Here is a 13,012-nt window from a genome sequence, read left to right as displayed (position 1 = left end):
TGGCATTTCAATTGGAAAACGACCTTGCGCTCTTGTGAGGCTTGCTTTCTACAGTACCATGAGATTTGGCACAGTGTCACCTAGAGGGGAGCAGGAGTTAGGATTCCTAAATTCATGTTCTATATGAACCAGGGCATACTAGGACTTTAACCAAGCTCATCCAAACATCCTGATGCTCTGCTGGGGTCAGCTGTGACCATTTTTAAGCGATGCCTCAACTTACTGTCCACGAGCTTTGTGTCCACATTCTCGACCCAGTCTGGCTTGGCAAGAAGGAGGCAGTTTACAAGGAGTGGAGCAAGGACAGCAGTGGTCAGAAGAGTGCCAACGTAGTGCTCCGACGTGTAGTTACCCAGAGGAGATGACTCCGATAGCAGCCGTAAAGCCCCAGACTCACTGAGCGGAAGGTTCACCAGTCACACTATACCAAACCTAACCAGTTGCCGTGGGGTCGATTCTGACTCATGGTGATCCCGTGGGTGTCAGAGTAGAACTGTGCTCCATGGGGTTTTCGATGGCTGCTTGTCAGAAAGAGATCACCAGGCCTTTCTTCCGAGGTACTTCTGGGGTGACTACAACGCCAACCTTTCAGCCAGGAGCTGAGTGCGTTCCCCGTTTGCACCACCCAAGAACTCCCATCAATCATTAGGGCAATGGAAAGTAAGACCACCCTGAGAAACCACTTTATAACCGTTAGAATGACTACAATGACAAAGACAGTAACAAGTGCTGTGAGGATGCGGACAAACTGGAGCCCTCGTGCCTACACTGCCGGTGGAAATACATAATCGTGCACCCATTTTGGAAAACAGATTGGCAGTTTCTTAAAAAGTCAAACACAAATTTATCATTAAAAAAACACAAAAACCCACTGCCATCAAATTGATTCTGAGTCATAGCGACCCTACAGGAGAGGGTAAAACTACCCTTTAGGGTTTCCAAGGCTGTAAATCTTTACAGAAGCAGACTGCCAAATCTTTCTCCCATGGGGTGGCTGGTGGGTTAGAACAGCTGACCTCTTGGTTAGCAGATGAGTGCTTTAACTCCTGTGCCACCAGGGCTCCAAATTTATCATAAGAACCAGCAATTCCAATCCTAGGTATCTATCCGGAGAAATAAGAATTAATGTTCACACCATGATCTATACGTGAGTTTTCAGAATTTGCAGCACTATTCACAACAGTCAAAAAAGAAGAGACAACCCAAATGCCTGTCAACGGATGGATAAAACAAAGTATATCCATGCAATGGTAATATTATTTAGCTATAAAAAACAAGAAGCTACTGATAGATACTTCAATATAGATGAGCCTTGTAAGCCTTATACAAAAAAGCCAGGTGCAAAAGATTACATATTGTATATTCCATTTATCTGAAATTTCCAGAGAAGACCAGTCTTTAGAGACAGGAAGTAGATGAGTGGTTGCCTGGAGCTGGGGGTAGGAACAAGAGTGACTGCCAAATGGACAAAGGGAACTCTCTGGGGTGACCGAAATGTTCTAAAATTAGGCGGTGCCGATGGTTCCATAGCTCTGTAAATTTACTAAAAATCACGAATTGTACACTTTTACAAAAACCGAAGCAATGTGGTCTAGACAATAAGTACAGGAAGGAAATCTAGACAGGTGAGCTGCAGTCACGGCAATGCAGGGTAATGACATGGCACGCGGCTGGGGTTTTCCCAATTAATAATAATTTTCTCTGAATAAATCAAACCCTGAAACTACTAACAGTTTTATGCATTAGTGTAACCTCTCATTTCTTTCCAGCTAAACACACACACAGCCTCATATTTTCATCAACCAAAGTATTTGCTGAAGGCCTACTATGTGTCTCGCACAGTACTTGGTAATTAAAAGCACAAGCAGATACCTGTAAGAGGTGTGTCCACCCATGGAAAACTACCTCCTGGCTGACACAAACCTGGTTTTAAACTTTCAGTGTCATATACATCGAAATCTGCCACAAACTAGAAATGTTGAGGCCACATGCAGCTGCCAGGGCGAACACCCGTATTAGAATTATAACCAAAGATGATCGTGGTCGATAAATTTCCTTTATCTAGATGAAAGGACTGCCAGAAGAACAAACAAATCTATCTTGGAAGAAAGACAGAATGCTTCTTAGTAGCAAGGATGGCGAGACTTCATCTCATGTACTTTGGACATGTTATCAGGAGGGACCAGTCCCTGGAGAAGGACATCATGCTCAGTAAAGTACAGGGTCAGTGAAAAAGAGGAAAACCCTCAACGAGATGGACTGACACAGTGCCTGCAACAATGGACTCAAACATAACGATTGTGAGGATGGCGCAGGACGGGGCAGTGTTTCATTCTGTCGTACACAGGGTCGCAATGAGTCGGAACCAACTCAATGGCGCCTAACAACAACAGATGGGAGAATGGCTGAGTACAACTAATCCAAGTAGAACAGACAGGAAAAAGTAGCTCAGCAGACTATTTCTAAACTAAAAAATGATAAAATAATTAATGTGTTTCTTGAGGGTTGGTTATGATTACTCAGAAGGACAAGGGTGACCACAAAAAGGCCAGATGAAAGGGTTTTGTTGCGGGTCTGCACCACCAGCTAGTGTTCATTACTTTCTCACAGTGGGGACCCTCCTCAGCAGATAAACCATAAAATCTACACCCAATGGGGTGAGACAAGCATTTAACTTGGAATGTTCTTTCTCTGTAAGTCAGACCCCTTAGGGTTACTTGAATGGAGTTAAAACCATTAACATGTTTAAGAGGTTTTGCTGACGAGGAGTAGTAGCTTCACTAGGTGACTTTTCAAGTGTTAGCAACGTTCGGTCTCAGGGCAGAGTGGATATAAAATACCCTCGCCCTCTATTTTGGGGGCAGCTATTCATAATACGAGGAGCTGGTGAAAATGCAAGACTGGAACCTTACAATTTACTCATGTCTAAGTTTCTGCAGCTGCGTCAGAAACGTTCCAGACTGCAACTCAAAACCACCTGCCCTTTTGAAAGCTCAAACTTCTGCCCACCCTGGACTGGTGGCATGGCGTGAGGCGGAAGGAAAGGAAAGGAAAAGCGTGTGTACCAGGAGAATGTGCCCCAGACTGGTGCCAGAGCTGCTGAGAGCCTAGAAAGGGAGCTGATGGCACCCAGCTGGAGAAGGTCCGTCATATTTATCGCTGACATCCTGGGCTCTGCACAGAAAACACATTGTTAGTGGTCCCAGGTAGCAGTCAAGATGCTGCTGCTATGCACAGCCTACGTGAACTTTTCTCTAAGACAATCTTAAAAATGCTCTTAACCATAACACAGTTGGATGCTTTTAGGAGGTGCATTCTTGAACTTTTTAGGAGATCCCTCAAAATTAACCTTATTGGGTGTGTGTAGAATCTAGCATCATCAGACCACATCTAACATCACGAGGAGGATGACATTCATGGTCAGCATAAACCTGGCTCCTGAGGTGGAGGTCAGACATACCTCCACATTCCAGGTGTTTCATCATTTCTGACACCAGCCACTCCTCGTCCCCACCCCCACATGGCACTCTCTACTTCTCTACTGGGTTCAATAATTCATTGCAATGGCTAAGAACTCACAGACCGTACTTACGATCACATGGTTTATTAGAGAGTAACAGGCTACAATTTGGGATCAGGATCAACTTGGAAGTAACAGGATACCACTTAGAAGACAGAATACAGTTCATCAGTCAGGACAGCCCTCAACCAAGACAGCTCTCAGCTTCTTCTCGGCCATGTCCACAGGCAGGCAACCCTTCTCTCAGCCGTGCCTGCCACCCAGCAAGTGTTACAGCTCTTTAGCTCCACTGACCAGTGCCCGGTGACACCCCTCTGTGCTAATAAGCCTCCTGCCTGAAGGCGCTCAGCTCTCTCTCACTCTGTAAGCTGGCAAGCCCACCACAGCTGACTCGTGCCGGTCTCCTGGTTCCCGCCGCTCATACTGCTGCCGCCGTTTCTCTGCGGCTCTTACTGCTGCTGCTCTCCCCGCTGTGCCATTGCTCGCTGTCGGCAGTGTTACAGCTCTCTCTCTCCTGTGTCTAGGAGGTTCTCAGCACAGGGACCCCAGGTCCAAAGGACATGCTCCGCTCCAGGCTCTCCTTGATGGTAGTGACGCCCCCTCAACCTGTGTGACTGACGCTTATGAAAGCAAACCCCTGTCAATTTCAAGACACTGCCCTCCCACCAGACCACAGACGGACCAATCCCCTCAGTAGGCCAGTCGCTTAATACGCATAGTGACTGACCAATCCTCACAAGGTCACTTAATCCTATTGGGTGGTTTCACACACCCTATTTGCATAGTAGACTGACCAATTCCTTTGCAATACTGTGACTCAGCTAATCATTTCGGCAGAGTTATAAACCCAAGGCCAGAAAGGCCACATGTAGGTAAAACCCATTGCACCGCAGTGTGTGTGTGAGTGTGCGTGTGTTTCAAGTTCTTAAATTTTGAATCAAGCTGTATTATCCAACTTTCTTTCCAGGCCAAGAGGGGTTAAGAGGAACCGGATTTACTCTCCTGCATGAAACAACCAAAAAATGGATAAAGCATATGAAACAACAGATTTGAAGACACTGACCAACAAGCAATGAAGAGCAGTGATCCCTGAGATAAGGGGACCTGAGAGCATTACAAGTGAGGGCCTTGACTGTGGTCCTGTATGAGGATCACTGCGAAGCCGTTACCAAGAGATGGGTCCTGAGCAGCTGTATTTTCTAAACACTCCACTGAGGGTTCTAACGCACAGCCAGACCGTTGGGGGAATGGTCTGCCTCTACGCCTCCCATCCAGGCCACCCACATAAAGGCCTCGGGCCCAGAACATTTGCTGATAAGGAGGCTAGGAATTGGGTTGCTCTCTCTCTCCCAGTTCCTTTTCTTTATTGGAGGCTTCCCCCTGTTCAAGGAGTTCTGGTGGCACAGCGGTTAGGTGCTCAGCTGCTAACTGAAAAGTCAATGGCTCGAACCCACTATCAACTCCATGGAATAAAGATGTGGCAGTCTGCTCCCATAAAGATTACAGCCTCGGAAACCCTACAGGGCAGTTCTGCTCTGGCCTTTAGGGTTCCTAAATCGATTCGACAATGGGTTTGGTTTTTTTGGGGGGTTCCGCCTGTTCTGGGCACACAGTAACTTTCTGTCTCTTGCACATGTGCAGGCACCGAATGGCACTTGGCCAACCCCACTTCTCTATCTGTTCCCAGTAGGGAGGGAACAGGATCTCTCACACTACAGAACAAGATGGGGGGGCAGAGAACACCTGCCCTGCACCAGCCACACGTGGGATGAGTCTGCTGGCCATGGGAGACCAGCGCCACCAGTGAAGCTGATCTCGCCGTCTCTTCTGCGTGAGTAACGCATTTCCTGTGCACTAAGAGTCTGTGTGTGATCTTCTGCCACGACACAGAGTATGGCCCACTCACAGTGAACACAGTGTTAGCTGCACTTCTGGGGTGGCCAAATTCTGGAAGTGTGTGTGTGCATGCGCACGTGTATGTGTGTGTGCATGTATGTGTGTGCCCGTGTGTGTGCGTGTGTGAAAGAGAGAGAGAGAGGACAGAAAACATGGGACAAGAACGTGGATACTTTATTGAACTCAATCTGGATTATCAAAGAGAAGAATACAATACAATATAAACAAGATCTTTATCAGATTATGAGGCAATACACACCATAAAGCAATTAGGTACACAATGCATTCTTTGCTAACAGTCAGGAAGTACTGCGACCTCAAGTGTGGCACTTCATTTCAACGCTCCCAATCACAAAGATCCCTCCAGGTTCGTTCCATGAAGCCCGTCTTGTTCTGGTCAGCTGGTGAACAGCACTACAGGTAAAAGGGCAGGCTGTGGGGACAGATGGCTGGGGTGTAATGCCCAGTTCAGCACTTACTGGCTGAGGATTCTTAGGCCTGGTGAGTAACCTCTCTGTACCTCAGTTTCCTCATCTGTGATATAGGATAATAACAGGTTGTGGTGAAATTCAGGCAATCTGTACAAGGCACTCAGGACAGCACGTGGTACAATCACTTAGGACTAGCGGTGTCTGCCTATAAACATCTCAGAGACACAACTCGGGAGTGCCCAACAGGTCTCATTTTCTCCCCCAAGCAGTCCCTCGCCCCTCCTCTCCTCTCAACCAACAGGCCCACTGCCCACCCAGGTGCTCCAGTTGCCACCCTGGACTCCCCTCTTCCCTTTTCCTTTTCATGTCCCCTCTCAGCAAGACCAGCTCTTACTCCAAAGCACACAGCTGCACGTGCTGACCTCACACCATCTCACTGCCCTCCCTGTCAAGCCTGTCACCTCCTGCCTGATCTTTCCACCACTGTAACTTCATCCTCACCTCCCTCTCACTTCCCACAGAGCAGCCAGGACACGCCCTTGAACAAGTCAACACGATGGTGTCACTACTGACTTTCCCCGCCCCGGAATGCAAGAACTGCCGCGGTGGGCCAGCATGGACAACACCCCAGGGGTGGCTGAGTGCAGACAGAGGAATCTGGGTCCCTGCCTGTCCTTTGATCCAGAACCACTTGCCCTATACCTGTATCTAGGGGCACTGGGTTTCACCACCCTGGAGGGCTGCCCTCCATACTGTTATGTGTGGGAGAATCCATCTTGTGTATTGTTCGAGCCACTGTAGTTCAAAGTCAGCCTGTGCCCTAGTCACATAAAAACTGGTACCTGCAGGTAGGGTGGCACCAGCTTGGTGGTAAGGAAACTCGTCGAAGGGGAGAAAGCTAGTGACTCCTGTTATGCTGTGCAAAACATTTTAGGTAAAAAAAAAAAAAAAAATAACCGTTGCCCAGGGTAACATGGAAGGCATACTGTGTGCTCATCAAGCCTGTAGCTCTGGATGCAGGTAGGAAGAAACATGCTGGAGGTGGTGGCTGCTCTCTGCAGTTCTCAGCAAGGACCATGAAATAAAGGAGACCCAAAGAGAACGGTTGTCAAAGATTTCATTTTATTTGGATCTACAATCAACATTCTCTGCTTTCAACCAGGATCCATCTGACATCAGCAATGATATCCCCGGTTCCACGTCCTCTTCTGAAACCAGCCTGAATTTCTGGCAGTTCCCTGTCGATATACTGCTGCAGCCGTTTTTGAATGACCTTCAGCAAAATTTTGCTTGTGTGTGATATTAATGATATTGTTCTATAATTTCCACATTCAGTTGGATCACCTTTCTTGGGAATAGGCATACATATGGATCTCTTCCACTCAGTTGGCCAGGAAGCTGTCTTCCATATTTCCTGGCATAGACGAGTGAGTACCTCCAGCGCTGCATCTGTTTATTGAAACATCACAATTGATATTCCATCAATTCCTGGAGCCTTGTTTTTCGCCAATGCCTTCAGAACAGCTTGGATTTCTTCCTTCAGTACCATCGGTTCCTGATCATATGCCACCTCTTGAAATGGTTGAGTATCAATGAATTCTTTTGGGTATAATGACTGTGTGTATTCCTTCCATTTTCTTTTAACGCTTCCTGCGTCGTTTAATATTTTCCCCATGGAATCCTTCACTATTGCAACTCGGGGATTGAATTTTTTCTCCAGTTCTTTCAGCTTGAGAAACGCTGAGCATGTTCTTCCCTTTCGGTTTTCCATCTCTAGCTCTTTGCACATGTCATTATAATACTTTGTCTTCTCGAGAGGCCCTTTGAAATCTTCTGTTCAGTTCTTTTACTTCATCAATTCTTCCTTTTGCTTTAGCTGCTCGACGCTCAAAAGCAAGTTTCAGAGTCTCCTCTGACATCCATCTTGGTCTTTTCTTTCTTTCCTGTCTTTTTGGTGACCTCTTGTTTTCTTCGTAGATGATGTTCTTGATGTCATTCCACAACTCGTCTAGTCTTCGGTCACTAGCGTCAAATCTATTCTTGAGATGGTCTCTAAATTCAGGTGGGATATACGCAGGGTCATATTTTGGCTCTCATGGACTTCCTCTGATTTTCTTCAGTTTCAGCTTCAACTTGCATATGACCAATTGATGGTCTGTTCCACAGTCAGCCCCCGGCCTTGTTCTGACTGATGATATTGAGCTCGTCCATCATCTCTTTCCACACATGTAGTCAATTTGATTTCTGTGTGTTCCATCTGGCGAAGTCCATGTGTATAGTCGCTGTTTATATTCGTGAAAGAAGGTATTTGCAATGAAGAAGTCGTTGGTATTGCAAAATTCTATTATTCGATCTCCAGCATTGTTTCTATCACCAAGGCCATATTTTCCAACTACTCGTCCTTCTTCTTTGTTTCCAACTTTCACATTCCAATCGCCAGTAATTATCAATGCATCTGCATTGCATGTTCGATCAATTTCAGACTGCAGCAGCTGATAAACATCTTCTATTTATTCATCTTTGGCCCTAGTGGTTGGTGTGTAAATTTGAACAATAGTCATATTAGCTGGTCTTCCTTGTAGGCGTATGGATATTATCCTATTGCTGACAGTGTTGTACTTCAGGATACATCTTGAAACGTTCTTTTTGACGATGAATGCAACACCATTCCTCTTTGAGTTGTCATTCCCAGCATAGTAGACTATATGATTGTCCGATTCAAAATGGCCAATACCAGTCCATTTCAGTTCACTAATGCCTAGAATATCGATGTTTATGCATTCCATTTCATTTTTGACGATTTCCAATTTTCCTAGATTCATACTTCATACATTCCAGGTTCTGATTATTAATGGGTGTTTGCAGCTGTTTCTTCTCATTTTGAGTTGTGCCACATCAGCAAATGAAGGTCCCGAAAGCTTTACTCCATCCACGTCATTTAGGTTGACTCTACTTTGAGGAGGCAGCTCTTCCCCAGTCATCTTCTGAGTGTCTTCCAACATGAGGGGCTCATCTTCCAGCACTGTATCAGACAATGTTTCACTGCTATTCATAAGGTTTTCACTGGCTAATGCTTTTCAGAAGTAGACTGCCAGGTCCTTCTTCCTAGTCTGTCTTAGTCTGGAAGCTCAGCTGAAACCTGTCCTCCTTGGGTGACCCTGCTGGTATCTGAATACCGGTGGCATAGCTTTCAGCATCACAGCAACACACAAGCCCCCACGGTACGACAAACTGACAGACACATGATGTCAGATGGATCCTTGCTGAAAGCAGAGAATACCAGAAGGATGTTTACCTGTGTTTTATTGACTATGCAAAGGCATTCGACTGTGTGGATCATAACAAACTATGGATAACACTGCGAAGAATGGGAATTCCAGAACACTTAACTGTGCTCATGAGGAACGTTTATATACATCAAGAGGCAGTTGTTCAGACAGAACAAGGGGATACTGATTGGTTTAAAGTCAGGTAAGGTGTGTGTTAGGGTTGTATTCTTTCACCGTACCTATTTAATCTGTATGCTGAACAAATAATCTGAGAAGCTGGACTATATGAAGAAGATTGGGGCATCAGGATTGGAGGAAGACTCATTAACAACCTGTGTTATGCAGATGACACGACCTTGCTTGCTGAAAGGGAAGAGGACTTGAAGCACTTATTAATGAAGACCAAAGACCACAGTCTTCGGTATGGATTACACCTCAACATAAAGAAGACAAAAATCCTCACAACTGAACCAATGAGCAACATCATGATAAATGGAGAAAAGATTGAAGTTGTCCAGGATTTCATTTTACTTGGATCCACAATCAACAGCCAGAGAAGCAGCAGTCAAGAAATCAAAAGATGCATTGCATTGGGCAAATCTGCTGCAAAGGACCTCTTCAAAGTGTTGAAGAGCAAAGATGTCACCCTGAAGACTAAGGTGCGCTTGACCCAAGCCATGATATTTTCGATCACATCATATGCATGTGAAAGCTGGACAATGAATAAGGAAGACTGAAGAAGAATTGATGCCTTTGAATTGTGGTGTTGACAAAGAATACTGAATATCCCACAGGCTGCCAAAAGAACGAACAAATCTGTCTTAGAAGAAGCACGGCCAGAACGCTCCTTAGAGGCAAGGATGGTGAGACTGCGTCTTACATACTTTGGACACGTTGTCAGGAGGGATCAGTCCCTGGAGAAGGACATCATGCTTCGCACAGTACAGGGTCAGCAGAAAAGAGGAAGACCCTCGACGAGGTGGACTGACACAGTGGCTGTAAGAATGAGCTCAAGCATAACAACGATTATAAGGATGGCTCAGGACTGGGCAGTGTTTCGTCCTGTTGTGCATAGGGTCTCTATGCGTCGGAACCAACTCAATGGCACCTAACAACAATCAACATCCATGGAAGCATCAGTCAAGAAATCAAACGACACATTATACTGGGCAAATCTGCTGCAAAAGACCTCTTACCTCTCGTTTTAGTCATTTAGTGCTGCTATTAACAGAAATACCACAAGTAGATGGCTTTAACAAGGAGAAATTTATTCTCTCACAGTCTAAGAGGCTAGAAGTTGGAATTCAGGACACCAGCTCCAGCGGAAGGGTTTTTCTCTCTGACGTCTCTGGAGGGAGGTCTCTGTCATCAATCTTCCCTGGTTTAGGAGCTTCTCAAAGAAGGGACCCCAGGTCCAAAAGACGCATTCTGCTCCTGGCACTACTTTCTTGGTGGTATGAGGTCCCCCCTGTCTATCTGCTCCCTTCTCTCTTTTATATTTCAAAAGAGATTGACTCAAGGTACAATCTAGTCTTATAGATTGAATCCTGTGTCATTAACATAACTACCTCCAATCCTGCCTCATTAACATCATGGAAGTAGGATTTATAACACAACGGAAAATCACATAAGATCACAAAATGGTAGACAATCACACAGTACTGGCAATCATGGACTAGCCAAGGCAATCATTGACACACATTTTGGGCGGGGCACAATTCAATCCATAACACCTCTGTAAAGTGTTAAAAAGCAAAGAGATCACTTTGACAGCTAAGGTACACCTCACCCAAACCATGATATTCTAATTACCCTCAATACGCATGTGAAGCCTGGATGATGAATAAGGAAGACTGAAGAATTGATGCATTTGAATTAAAGTGATGGCATAGAATATCGAATATACCATGGACTGCCAGAAGAACAAACAAATATGTCTGGGAGGAAATACAGCCAGAAGGCTCCTCAGAAGCAAGGATGGGGAGACTTTGTCTAACGTACTATGAGCATGTTATCAAGAGGAACCAGTCCCTAGAGAAGAACATCATGCTTGGCAAGGTAAAAGGTCAGCGAAAAAGAGGACGACCCTCAACAAGATAGACGACACAGTGGCTACAACAACGGGCTCAAACAGCAACGATCGTGACAACGGCACAGGACTGTGCAGTGTTTCCTTCTGTTGTGCACAGGGTCGCTATGAATCAAGCTGGAAGGCACCTAACAACGCGTGAGATTAAAAAAAAAAAACAAAACCCAGTGCCGTCCAGTCGATTCCGACTCATAGAGACCCTATATAACAGAGTAGAACGGCCCCATAGAGTTTCCAAGGAGCGCCTGGCGGATTCAAACTACCGACCCTTTGGTTCGCAGCTGTAGCACTTAACCACTATGCCACCAGGGTACCACCCTGGAAATCCTGGTGGCATAGTAGTTAGACGGCTGCTAACCAAAAGGTCAGCAGTTCGAATCCACCAGGAGCTTCTTGGAAACCCTATGGGGCAGTTCTACTCTGTCCTATAGCGTCGGTATGAGTTGGAATCAACTCCACCGTAAAGGGTTTTAGAGAGAACTAACCAGTTCGCAAGCAGACGGGAAGGTGACAAGGTTCTGCCGAAGGAGGCTGTGTCCGTGCTGCCACTCCACAGGCCTTCTTTTGGTCTCCCCACTACGCTTAGCTTGGTGTTCCTCTCGCCTCCACCCATCTTTCAGATCTCTGACCCCACCCCATCTCCGTTAGGCCCCGGCACCATCTCATCTCCCTACTTACTCCCTCCGCACTGAGCACACCTCGCCCTGGAGGAGCACGCGCTGGGCTGTCTTTGCTTCCCTTGGACCCCGACCCTCCCCGGCACGTGGAGGCGCTCGGCCGGCTGTCAATGCACGAACCACTCCAGAGCAGCAACGTGGGGAAAAGTGGGGTCCACAGGACTCACACATCGGGTTCCCGGGGCGTCGCGAGGGTGCCCGCGCACATTTAGGAACCAGGGTTTGGAGGTGCTAGCCTAGTCTAGGTCAGGGGCTCCCTGTGCGCATCTCTGCGCATGCCCGCGGCCTGACTGACGCGGAGGGTGGCCCCGCCCACACACGACCACGCCCCGCGCGCCAAACCCCGCGAGAGCGCGGGCTGTGCCTTCCGGGCCTCCTCAGGCGGACTGCCGCTCGGACGGACCTCAGCGGAACCCGTCCACGGGCGGCCCCCGCCCCGCTCATAATGCCCAGGCCCCAGCGGCTCACCGCGTCCCCCGGAACCTGTAGTTCCTCCGGCCTCTGACGTCGCCACCGGCACGGGGCCACGGCGTCCATGCGACCTCAACCCGGAGTCGTAGCGGCCGCTCATCCCCGCTCCGGAGGCGAGGTGCACCCGCCCCCGCGCTCGCCCCGCCCCCTGCACGTGTCCCGGGGGAGCCAATAAGGAGCCGGGAAGGCAGCCCCGCGAGGCAAACGTGGAGGCCACAGAGGAGAGAGGCGCCGGCAGGAGGAGCGTAGTCCAGGGTCTCCTTGCCTAAGCGGACAGTGCGGGGAGATGTTCTACCTCCCATCATTTTCCGTGAAGAGGGGCTGGCTTGCCACTTCCCAGAACCAGCGGGAACTCCCAAGAACCTTTTCCTGAAGGTACCGGCCGCTCCCGACTACAAACGTGGGCTTGGCCGGAGGAACGCCCGCCCCCTCTCTTTTGTGACTGGATGTCCGCGTCCTCTTCCTAGTGACTCGGTGGCTGGCTGATAGGCGGCGCCGCGCACCAATCAGCGTGTGCGAGGGCGCAGGGGTCTCTGGAAGTTGTAGTCTCCTGGGCTGCCTCGCGTCCTGGCGGGGCTGGAGCGGGGTAGTTCGCTTTGCGTGGTGGTGGTTTCGGTTGTTTTTGTGTGTGTGTGGTTTAGGTGACGGTTTACAGAGCA

At 47.8% G+C, this 13,012-nt stretch overlaps 1 protein-coding gene across 3 annotated transcripts in view; it reads right to left on the bottom strand.

The window, feature by feature from the left end:
* The window catches only part of C16H10orf143 (chromosome 16 C10orf143 homolog), a 36,027-nt gene extending 23,543 nt beyond the window's left edge, over nucleotides 1-12,484 (bottom strand). For all 3 annotated transcript variants that reach the window (XM_064269166.1, XM_064269167.1, XM_064269165.1), the window contains exon 1: nucleotides 12,351-12,484. In XM_064269166.1, coding sequence (XP_064125236.1) covers nucleotides 12,351-12,419 — 69 coding nt within the window. In that variant the 5' untranslated portion in view covers nucleotides 12,420-12,484. The remainder of the gene's footprint in view (nucleotides 1-12,350) is intronic.
* Nucleotides 12,485-13,012: the final 528 nt, after the last annotated feature.

This window comes from Loxodonta africana, chromosome 16 (assembly GCF_030014295.1).
Source record: "Loxodonta africana isolate mLoxAfr1 chromosome 16, mLoxAfr1.hap2, whole genome shotgun sequence".
Lineage (NCBI taxonomy): Eukaryota > Metazoa > Chordata > Mammalia > Proboscidea > Elephantidae > Loxodonta > Loxodonta africana.
The sequence above is the reverse complement of the archived record's forward strand: the minus strand, read 5'-3'. Positions and strand labels throughout refer to the sequence as shown.